This window comes from Lepidochelys olivacea, assembly GCF_965140295.1.
Source record: "Lepidochelys olivacea isolate rLepOli2 genome assembly, chromosome: 5".
NCBI classification, from domain to species: domain Eukaryota; kingdom Metazoa; phylum Chordata; order Testudines; family Cheloniidae; genus Lepidochelys; species Lepidochelys olivacea.
This window is the reverse complement of record NC_140415.1, coordinates 101,506,004-101,525,574: the sequence shown is the minus strand read 5'-3', so window position 1 is coordinate 101,525,574 and position 19,571 is coordinate 101,506,004. Positions and strand designations below refer to the sequence as shown.

Sequence of the window (19,571 nt, the reverse complement as noted above, 5' to 3'; positions counted from 1 at the left end):
AAGAACCTTTCTATGCCTCTGTAGGATTCAGGGAGAAGACTCTGTTCTTCCCTGGAAAGGAACAGTGGATGTGGGAAGCGTGTCTAGGACAATGCCTCTATGTGCTCCACAGCTTCACTGGACTCCCTTGTGTAGTTCTCCAGGGTACATCTACCATGCTGGAAATTCCTCAACACACAGAAGAGTGTGAAAAACACCCAGTAGCCACAGGCAGCTAAGTGGTGCGACAGGGACAGGCCGTGGCCACCTGCACAGCACATGGACATCAGACACTTTACAAATGAGAGCACGAGGCAGATGCTAAGTTCTGGTGTAGTAATAACATAACCAGAGTAGTATTTTTTTTAAAGTAATGGAGCAGCGAGATCTGTTTTATAAAGGGGCAGTGAGTTGGTTGAGCTTGTTTTGGGCTTGAGCTGCTTCTTTTAAAATTTGATTTTGCTCTTTTTTTTAAAAATCTAACCTGGCAATGCTGTGAGTCTGTCGGCAGGGAAAGCGGAATTGCTGAGCCTGCCCCCACACTCACGTTGCAGCAGTGGCTTGTGTGGCTCCGGTCCCACAGGGGTGGCTGCGCTTGGCTCCCTGCTTGAGTTTGGCTAAGCCACCCCTCCGTCATGATAACGGGGGTGGGGGAAGGGGTTCCGGCTGCACCAATCTGAGTGAGTGGTACTGAAACCCCATGCACACAAAGTTGCAATGCCACTCACACAAATTTGACATGGCTAGCCGCCATCAAAGGGATCAGGCCAAACCTGTGGTGTGCTGTGATCTCTGAGATCACGAAACCAAGAGCATGGCCCAGCCAGCTCCATAGGACAGGAGCTGCTGCTATGGTACACATGGTGTACTTATTACATTAATGTGTATTATATATTGTGGGTAAGAAATATTTAGTAATCCAGATTTTTTTCCCACTAAAGCTTGTTTACTGGGTAGCGACAGGCAATCAAAGTGGGTCCTAAGCCCAAAAAGGTTAAGAACCTCTGCTCTAGTGGTATGATACTCTGGCTCACCAGCAATGGAACGGTATACATACCAGTAAAACACGATACCCATACCCATCCATACATTCTACTGTCAGCTGGGACTGGAACTGTGGTGAACAGCAGAGAGTAAGTTCCTCCAAATGTCCGAACGTGACAGTGTTTAACTGACCGTCCGCAGGCACAGATGCGCGCAAGTCCCAGTGGCTGTGGTTCACCGTTCCCGGCCAATGGAAGCTGCGAGAAGAGGCACGTGCCTACGGATGGTCAATGTAAACACTGTCTTGTGGCTCGCCAGCGGATTACCCTGACTGGCTGTGTATGGCCTGCGGGGCCGCAGGTTGCCAACCACTGCTCTAGAAGAAAAGGGAAGTGGAGACCCCTCGCAGCAGCATCCCATGCAGGCTGAGCATTAAAAACTGTGTTAGAAGAATATTGTATCAGTAGTGTTTTCCCAGTTTCTGTTTGAATGCCTCTGCCCTCTATTTACTGGATCCTACTGCTGTACTTTACTCTCAAAAATGAGAGATGTCACGACAACAAGTGAGGAAAATTTTTTAGCCAAAAAACTTTTGTCAAAAAATGCAGATTCAGCTCACATGAAATATTTAGTGAATTGATGTAGAATTTGGTGAACGGTTTGGGTTAAAAAAAATATTCCTAAAACATTGACATGTTTTCTTTCAACATGCAACATTTCAATTTTTTGACACAAAATTGTTTTGTTTAAAAATGTACTTGAATTTTATTTTTAAAAAGTTTAAAAAAAGCTCAAAAACCAAACAAAACACTGCATTGCAGGTTGAATTAAATGTTTTAATGCACAACGCGTTATGTTTTTTTCCTTTTCCGTTTGCTAAAGTTTTTTTGCCACCAAACCAAAACAGAGAGTTAATCTCAGCGCTCTAGTCACTACATTTGTGCCACAGAGGCAGCAGTATGTCATGTTGCACATCTCACATGCTCAGGCCTGGTCTACATGAATATTTTTTGCACTGGTGCAACCGCACTGACATGAACGTATAATGTAGACTCACGGCCCCAGTTGAAAATGGGCCTTGTACAAGTGTTGTGTGTGTACGCTGACATGAAAGTTGCTACACACCAACATGAATGCCCCTCCTCCCCCCAACTAGCCCGCAGGGAGACTATCTGAGCTGTATTTTAATGGACATCCTGTATTTGTTGCCTAATATCAACCTGTATTCAGTAAGGAGCAAAGTAATATTTAACAAGATGAAAAAGAATTTGTTCAAGCATTGATCATGAGTAGACTCACACCCTTGTAATATAAATCCAGGATTTTCTAACATGAAGAAAAAATGTTTTTGGGGGAGTGGTCTCTTAAAAATAAGCTTTGTCCAATTGTCTTTTATTTCCTTGAAATACCGGTGGTCACTGTATACATACTGCAACCCAGCCCTCTCCCAGCTGTCATCCCACTGTCAGGTGAACGCAGAGCAGATCTAAAGTTGATTCAAGAAGAAAGGAGGAAGTAACAATAAGTATCTGGACAGAGTAAACAAAATTTTGCCCATAGTAATAAGCAGAAGTATGTGCCCAAATCTTGGGTGGAAACCAAACAACTAACACCTCTTGCTGATGTGTCAATGCACAATCTCCCTCACTCTTCATTGTGTACAGCTAATTGAGCAGCACGTAGGCAGCTGGGACCATGCCCACATTTGGTTTTTACAGTACTCCAGAGTATAGTCCCAGTTAGAAAGGTGGCCAAACCCTGCATCACCCATTCCATGTAGAATGCTGCTCTCAGTGTTCTTCTCTACAGGATTCTTGCCTGGGGAGAAATCAGACCTAAAATTTGTCCCTTTCAAGCAGTTACCAATTTCATTTAAGAAAAAGTAATTCACAGGAAGCCTCTGAACTATTAGTACAATCTCTAGTTTGAGCAACAGGTTCTTAAGATTGGTAAAAGAAAAATAGGACAGCCCATCTTTAGTTTTTTTCCATAGGAGTTTGTTGGATACAGGAAAAATCATAAAAATAGAATACATGCATGAAAATGAAACAGTTCCCTCCTTTCCCCCCAAACTTGAAGTTATGCTCAAAAGTATGCATCAAAAGATGTCAAAATTCTTTTGGAAAAAACTGAGTAATGAAAACACATATTAAAGGATAGCAAAGCATTTTGGAAAGGGAAAGAGAACAGCAGCTGTACCCACATGTTCCATCTGCTTATAATTATTTTGTGGTTTCAAGTGCTTGACATCTGACAGAGAACTCTCCCATCCAAGATCACACACCCATAATAGACCTTCTTCAAAGTTCTCTCAGTAATTCACCAGACCCAAGAGTTCTGCCATAAACATAAGGGAAGAAAAAAAAATCTGCAAATGTGTCAGAATTTCATCCATAGGTTGATTGCACATGTTGACATCTATTTGGACTAATGAATATTAAAACCAAAGGCAGAGATTATGTGTTTATTCACTCTCTTGGCCTTCCAGATTATTATGGTGCCAAACAAAAACATTCAGCTACTGTTTACAGTGGAAGGAAAAAAAAAAAGCCAGAGAACAGCACTAATGACTGAGAACCTGATCTATCAGCAGAAAACAGAGGACCCAGTGTATAGACAGGTGTCTATTGGTGGCCATTCTGGCTTCATAGAACAACAGACTATATCGCACCCTCTTCCAAAACAAAAACCAGACAGAGCAAGAGACACAGGTCCAAGTGCAAGCTGGACAGGATTCACCTCCGACATTTGTCCAAGAGGGTCTTTATTCCACCACGGATGGAAAAATATAGATGAAGTTCTCACTTTTTAAAATGTTGTTCAGAATACCCCATTTCCTACCTCTTTTTAAAAGGAGCATCTCACTAAAATTTGTGCCTATTTAGTGTATAAAATGTCAAACATGTATTTTTGTCTTAAATAATTCCTTTTAAAGACTTTAAACTTTAGCAGATATACCAATGATCGAAGCAGATTTATGGTTACCTTTCCAGCCAGCCCTAACTCAGCCTCTAAGCTTCCACATGCAAAAACTGCTTTTAAAGTATGCAAATAACAATTTAAGTGAACAGATTGGGTACTTCGCTACTCTAGTTGCATGTGCAAACATCAATTTGCATGTGCCCATAGAGAAGTACAGCTGAAAACATGACTCTTTATGTGATGAAATGTCCACTTAGTTTACTTACATGCCTGTATAAACTGAGCATGCACTTTTGATGGCCAAGCTGGGGAGTTAGTGTCAATAAATGATTAGAGCTATTAGCATATTGTTAATGATTCCCCTGTTCAAACTCTTGTAAACTGGAGTAATAGAAACAGGGTGAAATTTAATAGTGCAGAGTACAAGGTCATGCATTTAGGGACTAACAACAAGAATTTTTGCTATAAGCTGGGGACGTATCCGTTCGACGTGACAGAACAAAAAGACCTGGCTGTATTGGTTGTTCACAGGATGACTATGAGCCGCCAATGTGATGCGGGTGTGGAAAAGGCTAATACAAACCTAGGATGCATCAGGCGAGGTATTTCCAGTAGAGACAGTGAAGTGTTAGTACCGTTATACAAGGCACTGGTGAGACCTCATCTGGAAGACTGTGTGCAGTTCTGGTCTCCCATGTTTAAGAAAGATGAATTCAAACTGGAACAGGTACAGAGAAGGCTTGAAATTAGGTGAAGGTTTCTAATCATCAGAGGCGTTAAGTTCTGGAACAGACTTCCAATGGGAGCTGGCGGGGGGAGGGGAGAACCTAAAGACTGAACTTGATAAGTTTATGGAGGGTATGGTATGATGAGACTGCCTATGATGGCCTGTAGCCCATCTGCGACTGCAAGCAGCAAATGTCACCAACAACCGGGATGGGACACTAGACGGGGAGGGCTCCCAGTTACTACAGAGAATTCCTTCCCAGGTGTCTGGCTGGTGGGTCTTGCCCACATGCTCAGGATCTAACTCAACGCCATATTTGGGATCAGGAAGGAATTTCCCCCCGGGTCAGAATGGCAGAGACCCGGGGGTGAGGTGGGGTTGGGGAGGTTTGCCTTCCTCTGAAGCATCAGACATGGGTCACTTGCAGATTTAAACTAGTGTAAATGGTGAATTCTCTGTAACTTTAAGTCTTTACACCATGATTTGAGGACTTCAGTAACTCAGCCAGAGGTTAGGGGTCTGTTACAGGAGTGGTGGGTGAGGTCCTGTGGCCTGCAATGTGCAGGAGATCAGATTAGATGATCATGATGGTCCATTCTGGCCTTAAAATTTCTGAGTGTCCTTCAAGAATGTAATTGCTCTGACACCAGACCAGTGCTGTGCACTCACGGCTCAATGTCACCTTTTAAAACAAACCTTGGCAGGAGTCTTTATTACAGAAGCCAGAATGCCAGTTTAAGTGAGAGGAGACTAATTTGAGCCATAAGACGTATGCAATGTTGTTTAGCATAAGATTGTTTAGCATAAGTAGTTAACACATATTTCAAGGGACCGTTTAAGGTGAAGTGGCCGTTATGCCATAAGATGCAGTGCAGGCCTTTTTTCGGTAAGCAGGATAGTCATGGCTCATCATATTTTGACTCAGATACCACATGATCTTTGCTCATGACACCCTCTGAGCACACCTGTGGAGAACATTGGAAATTTCTGGACTGTTTTTATGAAAAGTAAGTATAAGACTCAGTTTCCCCCATTTCCTTTTGTATTGTTACCCACTAGGAATGAAGGAGGTAATTTCTTTCTTGGGACACAGCAGAGGGAAAGCAACGAAGTGACTGGGTGTTCACAACATAGACATTGGGCTGAGGTAGGGGTGCGTATGAATGGTCTGTCAAGACCAGTTAACATATATATGGAGTTACCTTGGAGATACAATGGAAGATGAAGGACTGGATATTAACTGCAATGTGGGCAGAACATGTGGAAACAGCATGACTGGAGCTTGAGATAAAGAACAGACATGTTAGCAGACTGTAGTAAGAATGCTGCTAACGAATGAACTAGGGGGTGGAATCCTGGAAGTCTGGGCGAGACGGGTGGACTGTGCTGGATCACCCATGTGCAGGTAAGCTTTGCTTTACCTTTCTAACTCAATGTCCCTACATACTGTATTGCAGTTGACTAATAAGTGGCATCATGTTTTGAACAGGCTGTCCTGTGTCGCTGCAACACATCTGCTGGCTGTAGAGCTCACAAGAGGGCAAGTCTCCAGCAGAGTTTTAGACCTGTGGAAGGAGCCATTGTGAGAAACGGATGTGCTGAAACCAGAGCCTCAGTCTCGGAGTTGCAGAGCCACGGGGGCTTCACCCTTGTATAAAGCAGAGCCTCAGGGCCTAGCACCGAGAAGGGTACACTTCCAGAGACTGTATAAAAGCCAGAGTCATAGCATGCTTTGTGGATCTGTGACAGCACCTTTATGTAAAAGGTTCGGAGACACTTAACACTAACATGTGTATGTGTGTGGGAATTTAAAAAAAAAAAAATCCACAGTTGCAGTGAGGAAGGAATGAGTTATTGAACCCTGAAAAATATGCACTGGCTTTTTCCACAATGCTTTTCCAGGGAAAGATGTAAAATAATTTCACATCTATGTTCGCTGCCATGCCTGTGACAGATATGACAATTTCCTGCAATACCTTTGGAAGATCTTATTGAATTAAGTATCTTTGGAGTCCACCGTATTACATGCAAAGGCTGCATATTATTATGAGCATGGATGATCGGTGGACTATATTGAACAATGTGGCAGCCAAGTATGAACTTTTGGGACAACACATGTGAAGTGGATTTTCAAGCAAATTTCTAGGGGTAGGTAATCTATTCACTGACCATAGGAAGTTCCTGTTTATTCAAATAAGGCAGGCAAAAATTGTGAATGAAAAGGAAAGAGGAGCTCCAGAAAGTTCCATATTCAAAATATTTGTTCTCTGTAAATTACCACACACAGCATATAGGGTACAGTACAGTAGTATAATAAAATAAAATGCAATAAAAGTCACATTCATAAAAAGTCAAAAGACAGGACAAATAGGGAAGGCTTATCAGCAGGGCAGTAGCAATACTGTCCACTTCGGAGGGAAAAGATGTCTAGATGTTTGTAACTGGACAGAAATGAAGCGAGATGGATGTGAAACACCAGCATCGGTCACTCTAAATCCGAATTTTGGGATCTCTAATAAACTGGTTGTGTCCAAGCTCAGACCAGGATCCATCAGAACAAGTCTCCAGGAGGAAGTCTGTAATTTAAAGTCTATCCAGCCAACTAAGAACTGTGTTATTCAGACATTCCTACTATTCTAAGCACCATGTGCTGTAATGTGTATCATATGGATAACAAGTTCAACCATTTATTTCAATAACTGTGATAGTTATAAATTTGGATGAAAGAAGAAGGAAGCATGAGTATGTTCACATACAAAGTTACATCCCATTGGGAGCAAAGTGGAATTTCATTTTAGGAGGAAAGATTACAAGATATGGGGGTAATGCTGACGTATGCAGTGTGAGAACTAACTTACTCCCTAGCACTGTTGAGAAAGCAAAATCTGGTAGAGGCTGTTTTTATGTAATCTTTGGTCTTATGTACTACACAAAAGGGTGTGGAGTGAGTAAATTATTACAATAGCTCAAGTAAGGACATTCCTTCATTCATTTCTGTTGCAGAATTATTAACTGGAACAAGATTAAACTCAGATATCAGGCACTAAATTACAAGCTGTAAACAAACTACTTCCATTAAGTTGATGGGTTTAAAAAGGCTAGAAAACAGTGACAATCCTACAGATAATTCCCAACCTCTTTTCCCAGGAGAAGCTCAGAGAAAAGTGTCAGGAATACTACAGAACAGTGCCAGAAAAATGTTTTTGTATCAAATGGATACAAGAAGATTTGGGACTCTTGTATCTGCACTTAACATTGTCAGGTGGTAAAAGCTCATCACTGATTTTGTTCCCCGCCCTGCAAGTCTCAGGAGAGTTTATTCTAGTGCTTCCTCTGAGACAACGGCATGCACATCTACTGCTGTCTCCTGTGTGTGCGAGATTGCTCATGGAAACAAATGAGTTAAACACATGTAACACACTTCACCACGGGGCCAGATTCTTTTTTTCAAATCAGTGCAAATCTGGAGTAACTCTGTTGACTTCAGTGGAGTTACTTTGGATTTACGTTAGTCTAAGTGAGAGTAGAATCTGAGCCACTCTGTTGACTTCAGTGGAGTTACTTTGGATTTACGCTAGTCTAAGTGAGAGTAGAATCTGAGCCATAGTGTCATACGAAAGTGAGAATCACATAAATTATCCAAAGTTTCACACCGGGCACTGTGAGCGTCCATGCCTCTATTGATCACAACCTCTGTGATGGGGATAGGGGACAGGTGGTCATTCAGATACTTTAGTTCCAAGACCATTAATGATTTTAGAATGTAAGGACCTTTATCTTTAACTGGATTCAGAATCGGAGAGGGATCCAGTTCATCCTGTTAAGAGGCAGACCACACAAGAAGGACCAGTTGCAATCTCCATGCAGCTTTCATGGTCAGGACCAGGCAGAGTACACAGCAGAAGTCTGAGAAGTGAGAAGAGGATGATGACCACAGGTAAATCCACACTAGAGAGGAAGGGGAGTAGTCTTTTGGCTAACCAAAGATAGAAGGTATTTGGAGACAGTCTAGATATTTTGGACGTCCAGGAGAAATGAGCAATTCAACAAGATACAGACTGCACTCCACCTTGGCTGCAATGCTCCCTGATATAGACTGTTAAGTAACTGATCCTGTCAGTTCTCACAGTGCTTTGTCCCTCCTATTGGCATCAATACCATCTTATCTGGCTTTATCTTCAGCCAGCTGTTTTTCATCCAGACTTCAATTTCCTCCCAAATAAAGGGACATCTGGGAGGGTATTATCCACACATGAAGAAACAGCTGAGCTTGGTCTACACAAGCAACTTATGTCAATATAACTGCATCACTCGGGAGCAGGGCCGTCCCTAGGTATTTTGGTGCCCTAAGCAGCCCCCCCCATGGGGTCCCAGGCCTCCACGGGGGAGCTGTGTGGGGCCCCGCCCCAGGCCTCCATGGGGGGGGGGGTGAGGCTGGCCCCAGACCTCCGTGGGGGAGGAGGGGACTGTGTGGGGCCCCGCCCCAGGCCTCTGCGGGAGTGGCCGGGCTGGCCCCCGGCCTCCATGGGGGATGGGGCCTGGCCACTTCCTGCAGGAAGTGGAGTGACCCGGCCCCAGCCTGCTCTGCTCCCCTGGCTCCCAGGCTTGGGGGGAGGGGGGAACCACCCCCCAGCACTCGCCGGTGGCGTGGCTGGGAGCCAGGGGAGTGGAGCAGGCTGGGGCTGGGTTGCTCCACTTACCAGTGAGGCCCGGCCGCTTCTGGAGTCCTCAGGGGAGTGGGGGCGGGGCTGGGGCAGAGCAGGGGTGGGGGGCTGGGGAGAGCCAGAGCAGGGGCTGGAGCAGCATCCAGCTGCGCAGGGCACCAGGAAATGCCCTACGCAGCTGTGTGCTTTGTGTATGGGTAAGGATGGCCCTGCTCGGGAGTGTGAATTTTCCACACCCCTGAGCAACGATGCAGTTACACCAGTCTAGCTCCCAGTGTAGACAGTGCTCTGTCGACAGGAGGGCTTTGCTGACATAGCTACCACCTCTCAGGGAGATGGAGTACCTATGGATATGCCCATGGGAGAAGCCTTCACGTCGGCGTAGGTGGCATCTTCACTGAAGCACTACAGCTGAGCTGCTGCAGCATTTTAAGTGTAGACAAGCCCAGAGTGTCATCAGCAACTAATGACATTTGTTTGTAAAATTACTGGGGAAGTTTGAGAGAAGCAACACTCATAGGAAGTGGAGGCAGGTGAGGAGAGAGACATCAGGACTGAGTCCTGGGACCCCAGTCCTTCGGTGAGAGCTCTCAGGAAAGAGAAGCCGTTGCCCATTATGACTCTTTGTGGTCTATCAGAAATGCATGCGCAAAGTCAGGCTAATGCTATGACAATACATTGCTGGAGAGGATGCAGTCGTGTCAACAGCACCCTTAGAGTCAAATAATTAGTGTGTAAGATACTAATATAAATCCACCCCAAATAGACAGGTAGGTAGTCAGCTATTAAAACATGTGTCCATTCAGAATTGTTTGAAATTTGCTCTTGAGGAAGATCTGGAATTGCTATGTAAGAGATGTTGGGTCTATGAAAATGTAGGTAAGTTTTGTAATGACATTGTGCTGTTGAAACTGCTTGAGGTGCATTCAACCCTCCACCCCACTAATGTCAAGGTCTCCACCCTAGTTTGTTTTAAAGTGGTGTGCATCAAGGTGAATCAGCACATCTCCATAGGTGAGGCACTGATAAGGTACCGCTGTATAAATTTTGCGGGTACTGCTGCAGTCTGCCTATCCATGGAACACAGAAAGAGATGCAGCAACTCAGCACTGTTCTCTTGCTTGGAAGCAAAGTGACAAATCAGTAGCCAAAAAAAGAGGAAGCATTCAATTTATTCTCTTTCACTGTAATCATGACAGGATGCATGCCTATCGCACTCTGAATGCTGAAGGAAAGGCAAGCCATAGCTACATATTTATACTGTGAGTCACACTGTCTGACTGAACCAAACCAGCACTGGTTGGGTGACTGGGTTCAACAAAAATATGAACTCATCTGAACCTGATTAGCTCATAACAATCGCACTAAGCAAACACTATGGAGTTTGAACTAAGGGTACTCATATTTGCAGAATCAGTAGCACTGCAACACTACTCTGGAAAAGCCTGTTCTCCAGGAAACCATCCCTGGAGCGTAGAAGAATGCTAGCAGTTGTCTATATGCCTGCCATTCCCAGCGGTCATCCAAGATGTTCATATTAGTGAAAAATGGTACTGAAGTTGCAGATTTCATTACAGAAGCCAAATGTCTTGAGTTGCTAAGCTCTTGAACACTCACTTCTGCTAATCTCAATTCAGTGCTGAAATTCACAAAAAAATTATGTATTTTAACTTTAACCTAGATGACAAGAAAAACAACTGCCTTCCTAAGAGAATCATCACACAACAGATTCCATTAACACTCTAAAGTTCTATTACAACCTAGTTTCTCCTTAACTAGCATACATTACAAGTCCTGACCCTGCAGGGTCTGCCAGAGGTTTGTGCTTAGTTGTACATGGTTCTTTATGAGGAGTTTCTGTAGGCTTAAAAAAATAACCAGGGAAGCTACTGTAATGATTTATCATAAAAATACCTTGGTAGCTCAAGCAAACTTGTAAGCAATGGAGAACATGCCTATAAATATTTTGTAAAATTTCCTAGAAATCAGTGGGAAGTTTTGCATGATAAAAAGAGTGCAAATGTTCCTTTAAAATAGCCATACTTTGTAAATGTAGCCTTAATGTAAAGGCTTAATAAATGATTAATAGACGTTTTAATCAATGGCTGATCAATTATACACTGTTATAGAGCCCAACAGATGAGATTTAAAAAGTAATGCTAGATTCTTTTTGGCATTGGGTACCTTTATGGTTCAAATTTTCAAGCCTCTTTTTGCAACCATGAGGGCTTGAAACTTTATTATGATTATTTTTTGATTAAAAAAAGTAAGCAGAGATTCTCCCAATCAGATGATCCCAAGAGATGGAGCTTTTAGAAAAACTCCCAAGACTTGGAATAAAAATCACAAGAGTTGGCAACACTTTCCCAAACCTTTAGTACAGTTTATTCCTGTAGAGCTGGCTACTCTTTTCCTCATGCACTACTTGTGCCCTGCTGCCCCTTTAAATCTAGAATGTGCCAGCGTGCTCCTGCAAAATCAGGTCTCTAAAACCTAGGGCTTGAATCCATGTCCTGCTCAAGTCAATGTGAGATTTCAGTGGGTGTTGGATTAAGCCATTAGAGAACAAACACTGCCAAGTGGGCTGGTAGTTTTTACTGTTTTCCCTTTAGAGTCGGGGAACCTCGATCAGTTGTATTTGAGAGCTAGCTGACTATCAGATTTCAATATTTAAAATTAAATATAAATAAAGTCAGGGGAACCTGATAAGCTGCTGTTTGGAAGCCTGTACTCTAGAGCTCTAAATAAAGGCTTGGTTGCTTATATGAAGTAGGTCTCCAAACCTTTTTAAGGTTACCCATCATTAACTCTCACTGGATTACACTGAATGCTCCGAGGGTATATTCCTCTACGTATGGAGAAAAGTCAGTTGGGGGATTATATTTAAAATTTCACTCAACCAAAAAAGATTCAATACAGGATCTAATCCATATTCTCAGAGCTTTCAGCTCACTTGCATGTAGAAGACAACCCTCCAATTAATTTACCACACCCAGGAGAGTATACAACACCTGTGCTCCAGCTCCAATCCCAAGAAGACTGGAAAGTGGGCATGGAGCAGAAAAAGGAGAGGGGGAAAGGGAAAGGAGGAAGAGGAAGGATGATCCAGCGGATAGGGCTCTAGCCCAAGACATGGGAGATCTAAGTGTAATTACCTGCTCAACCACAGGCCTCCTGTGTGACCTTGCATATATCACTTGATCTCTCTGTACCTTAGTTTTCTATCTGTAAAATGGAGATAACAGCACTTCCTTCCCTCCCAGGGGCTGTGAAGATAACTACATTAAGACTGATTTATTTATTAGGTGCTTGAATGCAGCTATTTTTTCAGCTTCTTCTTCTTTTTCTCTGGTTCACTGTTAGTGCTCAGCTCTGTAGTCTGATTTGAAACATCACTTAAGTGGTGTTCCAAATCAGACTACAGAGCTGAGTACTAACATTAAGACTGAGGCACTCTGATTCTACAGCAATAGGGCCCTGTAAATACCTGAGACAGAAAACCTTGCACTGAAAGTAAAACAGGCAAGGAAGAAGGTCAGATAAGTTTGGAAAATCTCCACATCTTTTGGAAAGAGGTTTTTAGAGGAAAAATATTCTAAAAACAATGAAAAGTTATAGAAAAAATTTAGCCGGAAGGAAAAAATACAGAGAGACAAGGAAGGTGAAGTAATATCTTTTATTGGATGAGCTCTGAGTGGCTCAAAAGCTTGTGTCTCTCACTAACAGAAGTTGATCCAATAAAAGATATTACCTCGCTCACCTTGTCTCTCTAATATCATGGGACTTATCTGGGAACAACACTGCATATGACAATGGAAAAACTAAAGACATTCAAACCCCCACCAGAAAAAAAGATTAAAAGCAAAGAATAAATTGATTTGGGCTGTGGCAAAATTGCTGCCCCAACACGTCCCCTCCTGGCTGGATGTGGCACTGGGGCAGCTGTGCCTCAGTGCCCCTCCATTGTCCTGCTCTAGTCATAGGCGTGTCCTGACCCTCCAGCCAGACCAGGCCCCTTCCAAGGCCACAGAGTCCTTTAAAAAGTCCAACAAATGTATACAAACCAAACCTTAAGCCCAGCTGGGCACAGCTGGCAGCCACCTCCTCAGGAATCTCTGCTGCTCTAGACTGTCCTCCTGTCTAACCACGGGCTTCTGTGCCTGGATCAAGCCCACAGCCTAGTGGCTGGGATATACCTCCCCTCACTCAGGGGTTCAGAACGGCTACAGCTTTCCAAAGCCCTTATCTCTAGTGAAGCTTCCAGCTTGAGAATCTTGTCAGTTCTTCTCTGCTTCACAGCCTTCTTTTGGGCTGCTTCCCAGAGGGAGAGAACTCTCCACCTCCACTCCTCTGGGTCTCCTCCTCGAACTGGGCTCACCCAGCTCTTTAAGGGGAAAACAAACCAGCTCTTCTTCAGCTGGGCGTTCTCTCTAGGTAGGCCTGTCCCTTTCAAACGGGTGAAAGTGTAACCCACAGACCTTCTGAGTGTGGTGCTCTGTCCCATCTAGTGGCACTGAGACCACTTAGAGAGAGAGATAAAATGAGTCTGCTCTACAGCCTTAGCTAACAGGGGACTGGCTTTTAGCTCATGTGATAGAAGTTCATGCACTATGCTTCAGAGACCCCAGTTTGATCCTTCCCGCTGACAACCGGGGTCTGTTGGCGTTACACAAGCAGGTGGGTTAATTGGCTTCTCAGGCCCATATTAAACCATTCACAGCATTTGTGGGGTACATACCCCATAGCCAATGCTACCATATTATTATACAGATTCCTGTGGCTTTACCTATTGCACAGCAATACAAGGATGCCTTTAAAATTTTAACAGTTCCTCTCAAATTGACTTTGGGTTGCAGGAAAGGTATTTTCCTTCCTAAGCATAGGTGCATGGCATGCTTCTGCAAGCTCTACATGCAAATTAGCAGAGGTATCAGTAAGAAGAATTATGATTAGTTTCGCTCTTTGTCTTTGAGGAGAGCACAAGGTTGAATCATGATCCCCTTGATCAATTCTCTAGCAGTGTTTTCTAGCTTTGTTGCATTGAAGGGATAGTGTAATTTTTTGGGTATTCATTGCACTAGTAAATCCCCTTTCATATTATGGGATTTGTTGCTCATCAGTGTACCTGAACCAAAACTAATTTGTTTAAGTTAAAACAGATCAGAAAGCAGCTAAAAGAATCAAGACTTTTGTATTCAAAATAAAGCATTAAAGGTTTTTCTGTGAGGGGCACTGGAATTACTTCCAAGGAACCCCCCATATTGTAAGTTTCAGTCTAGGACGAGTTGTGACATTCCATTAACGGGTTTAGTGAAAACCTTGATAGACTTAACTGCAAAAGTGCCGGTGGGGTCACACAATATTGCTTCTGTGTCCATTAAGGCTGATTCATAAACCAAGTAATATTTGCTGTAAACTGAACCCAGAGGGTGGTGAAGACACTGTTACTAATCTGACAAATAATCATTTTAACTGTCCTGCCTTTCAGTTGCTTGAACTTTGTTTAGAGTCACTGGTTGGTATAGGGACACTGACTGAGGCCGAACTTCCACGTAGCTCCCCACTTAAGCATGACATTCACAACTGAGTGCCTGCTGCATGCAGCTGCTCTGACAAGTGCATTAGGCCGCTATGCACTTCCCCAGCACCTTCATACCCACTGAGTTTAGAGACCTATTCAGTCAGCACAGAAACCCAAATCCAGTTTAGGACTGATTTCTACAAAGTGAAGAGTTGAGAGTACTCAGTGCCCCACATGAATCCTCAGTGAAACAAAACAGAAAACTTATTTCCTGTAAAGAGAAAAGAAAGCCATGTACCTCTCTCATGGTCATCTGCAGCAAATTAGGCTCCTGAACAGACTATACATTGATGTTAGTGAGACCTAAAGCAAGAATTAAAAGCGAGTCCCTATTAAAAACTCATTTCCTTTAACATCAGAGGATGATTAACTAAGCTTATCGTTCATGCAAAAAAACTTTTGTAATGCAGATGAATACTGTGCAACAAAACCAAAAGAGGAATAATTAAAAACTTGACTTTAGTAATTTATCAGCAAACTGAACCACTGACAGACAGGTTTGAATTCCATTACAGTTCCAGTTATTTATTAGCCATATTTAAAGTACACCATCTTTGCTGAAATATACAAGAACTATTAAAATTTATAATCAACAACCTTTCTCACAGCTAGCTTTCATGATAAAATTATCATTTGCTTTGTAGATGGCCTCACATGCACAAACAGAAAATATTTATAACTAAATGTATTTTCATTTCAATGCATATTTTTCAAAAAAGTTCTCAGAGTACTTGTATATACATGCTAAATAGAGTGAACCTTTCCTACAAACAAACCTGAAAACTCCCTCAAGATCTTGTCTGCAGTTGCCAATCTGTAGTATACCAGACAGGCTCAAGTATTCAGAAAATTAAACAAAAGGACACAGTAGGCATACACATTTAGTAGTCTCAGTACTCACATTGGTAAATTAGCAGCTAAAGCAAAGCACTGTTCTTTAATCACCTTGTAGATGATGATGGTTGAATTTGTGCTCAAAGCAGTCAAACTATTTAAGTAGCATAAATCTAGTGCTGAAGCTCATTACACATCTATCTAGTTCTTTTCCTGATGACAACTGATTCAGAGGGTATTGTGTGCAGAAAATCTCCACCTCTGAAGTTTCTTTTCCCTCTTAGAACACTGTGCAATTAAGAAACCTGCTTTAATATGTCCAACGCCCAGATGAGCAGGAGTTAAAGGCAATCTTCCTCACTCAGCACAGCAGAATAGCAAATCATATATGTCTGTAGTCCAGCGCTTAACCCATTGTGAAATACTCAAGGACTGGAGAAGCATGCACATACAAAACTAAGTGTTACACATTAGAACTGTGGCCTCAAGGGTTTATAAAGCAGACAAGTCCTGACAGTCCTTTATGAAGCAGTGGAACAGTACACATCCTAACTTTCTGTTTTGACCCAATTGATCATACTTGCTCTTAGTAAGGGAGCAAACCGTTTCTACTCTGCATTGAGTCCTATTTGCATACCAGTCTCAAAACTAAAGATTCTTGTACTAATATATCCCCATTTCAAACATTTAGCTTCTTATAAGTTGAAGTGTCAACAGACTATCACCATTTTCTGTTATTAGACAATTTTACAATACAAATAATTAAAAAGTCAATTAGCTATAGTCAAAAGTAAGCCTGATGCACTGAATCTATACAGAACATTCCAAACATTTTTTAGGAGTGAATAATTCTGCCTGGCCTGCATCAAGAGCATTTAAAAAAAAAAAAAAAGCCAAAACACGCAAGGGTGAGGAGCTAACCCTGTACTCTTGTGTCTAATTCAGAATGCAAGACTTTTATAAAGCTTTTTAAAAATTAACTTTGTATTTATGTTTAGAAAATTTTACCCACCCACACAATATAACTTTTTTGCTTTATATAACAAGAGAAAACACTCCCTTACCATGTGATAATCTTGAATGTGGGTCAATCTTTTCAAAATAAATTTTTTTTAAAATGAAGTAGTTTCTGCTATCACTGTGTTTTAAGGCTGAGTTTACCAGTGACAAACAATTATCAGAAATTACTGATAGCTTCACTTTTAATAAAGTTTTCCATCTATCCTACCAGTCTGTTAGGATTGGGCCATCCTTTCTCATCTCTTTGCACAACCAAAGACAACTGCACTCCTTTTTGCTCAGAGAGAAAACTTTCTAGTCCTTTGTATTGATGAATTCTATAGCAAAATTCTATAGCAAATATAACTGATGCAGCCAGTACCTTATGGATTTCATACTAGTCCTATAACAGAAGTTTCTAAAGTTGTACATTGCCAAACAACATGTGTATCAAATACAAATACTGTCCCTGTCAATATCTATTAGACTACATTTCAACAAGCACGTGTGAGTCCAGTAAATACTTTGTATGATCTTTAAAATAAGAGGAACTTGATTTTTGACTCACCAGAAAGAGAAGTTTACAGTTTCACATGAATGCCATGGGAAAAAAAGGTAACACCCTTCCCACCTAACCAAACCTCAATTTACATGCCCATGCTGCAAGCATACATACATACATACATATATTAGAAAAACTTAGTGCATTGATGTTAAAGTTTCTGCCTTGTACCCGAAATTCTCCATGTAGTCCGTGCTGAAGGCCTGCCCGTAGTATGCTAAAGTCATGTTTGTGGAATGCCCCAGAGAGCAAGAAAATATTGACAGAACAGTGAGGAAAAGCGCTGTAGCACTTTTATCAACTGTCCTCTAATCTCTGACCCCTTCTGATCTATCAGCCTTATCAATAACCCTTGAACATCCCTTGGACTCAAATTTTAAAGAGTACCGAGACCCAAATAAATGTGCATGGATCTTCATAGCCCAAAGAAGGGAAAGTAAAATGAATAATTAAAATTTATTCTAAATGATGGTGGAAACCAAAAGAAGTATAGTTAGACACATAAGGGATGTTTAACACCATAGGCTTCCGATGTCACACATGAGAGCTCTTCAGGCCTAAAACTCCACTACAACTATAGCATAATATCCATTTGTTTTTCTGCAGTGAAACTCTATGAGGCAGATCCACCTCTAGTGCAAACTAGTGCAGTGCAGTTACTTCCGTGCAGCTAGGCTGATTTACACCAGGTGAGGATCTGTCACTAGAACCTTAGTTCGTATGTTCAAGCTAGGAGAGCTATTTGCAAAATACCTCAAAAGAGGAAACAAAAATAACTAAGGAGAAAAAAAACAAACATTCATCTATCAGGAAAACACTTTGAAATATTTGTTTAGAGTCATTTGCACCTTGATCTTTCTCACAGATTCACAATTTTATAGAAAGAGAGTTTAAAAACACAACGCAATAGGGAAAAGTGTCCCAAAGTTAGTTACCTGAGGTACTGCCACTAATATTCGCTGGGTAGGCCATGTTTGTTCACTGACAAATCCAGAAATATGTTGTTAGGAGTCATGCAAATTTCATGCATCAAGTCCAACCAGACATGCAACCTGAAACAACAAGAAAAAGGCAGTTAAAATTTGACAGTTTTAGACAGCACTGTATGGAGTCTCCTTTTCAGTATATAGATCCAATAGCTGATCATTTTGAGTGTCCGAGGGCTTATCTTCAGTAAAAAGTTAACTTGCATGTTGCCCTTGATTGGAGTCCAGTCCACCCAAGATACCCTTATCTCAAGCACGGTGGTGTTTTAATTCAAAGTTGGCTGGCCTGTCAGGTGGGATAGGCCGAAGCCTAGGTGTTGCCAACACATGATCTACTATAAACAGGACCGCTATGCAATGTGGACTCAGGGTTAAAATATAAGCATTAGGATTTCTAACTGCTTTGTCTACACAGGATTTTTAGCAATTTTCCCATGCTGGTCTAGCACCAGAGCAGCAACATCAGTGCTGACAACGGCGGGAAGGGTGTCGACCGAGCAGGTGATTTTTATCACCATTGTCTAAGCAGGGTTAGATAACCTGGTGGTAAAAACACCTAGAGCACATGAATGCTAGAGCTCCCACAGTTGCTGGCATCAGTGCAGCTGCACCTGTGCTAGACAAACTGTGGGAGAATGACTGAAATTTCTCAGTGCAGATGTAGCCTAAAAGAGGATCCTACATGTCTCAGCACAGGAGAGGTGGCCAGGAGACGTGAGGTAGGGATACCCCTACCCACTGCTAATCACCCATGCCATATGGATGCCTTGGGAACCTGGGTAAATGTACCAAGTTAGGAAGGATTTACACCGGAGACCAGCCTAATGCACAGCAGATTCAATAAAGCGCAAAAGTGGCTTAAAGCTGGCTGTCCATTCTGGGCCCCCCCTCAGTTGCAAACGCCCTCCTTGGCTGCGGCAGAAGATCTGGGCCATTAATTTTAACCTGAGGGCCAGGGCTGGAATAGCATTCTGTCTCCTCTCCCATACTGCCTTCTGGTTCTATAATTTCAGCTTTTTGCGGGGTGGGGTGGGAGGGAGCGGGGGGGAGGGTAAGAAACATCTCTCTAGCTGTTATGTTTGTGAAGAAAACGTGACCAAAGTGCCAATGATATAGAGCAGTGGTTCCCAAACTTGTTCCACCACTTGTGCAGGGAAAGCCCCTGGCGAGCCAGCCGGTTTGTTTACCTGCCGCGTCCGCAGGATCAGCCGATGGTGGCTCCCACTGGCTGTGGTTCGCTGCTCCAGGCCAATGGGAGCTGCTGGAAGCAGCAGCCAGTACGTCCCTCGGCCCACGCCGCTTCCAGCAGCTCCCATTGGCCTGGAACAGTGAA

The 19,571-nt window shown here is 42.6% G+C and overlaps 1 protein-coding gene across 6 annotated transcripts in view; it reads right to left on the bottom strand.

Annotated features, from left to right (window-relative positions):
• Positions 1 to 19,571, bottom strand: part of KANK1 (KN motif and ankyrin repeat domains 1) — a 170,650-nt gene that overhangs the window by 43,360 nt on the left and 107,719 nt on the right. For all 6 annotated transcript variants that reach the window (XM_084629554.1, XM_084629551.1, XM_084629550.1 and 3 more), the window contains one exon: positions 18,188 to 18,304. In XM_084629554.1, coding sequence (XP_084485680.1) covers positions 18,188 to 18,224 — 37 coding nt within the window. In that variant the 5' untranslated portion in view covers positions 18,225 to 18,304. The remainder of the gene's footprint in view (positions 1 to 18,187; positions 18,305 to 19,571) is intronic.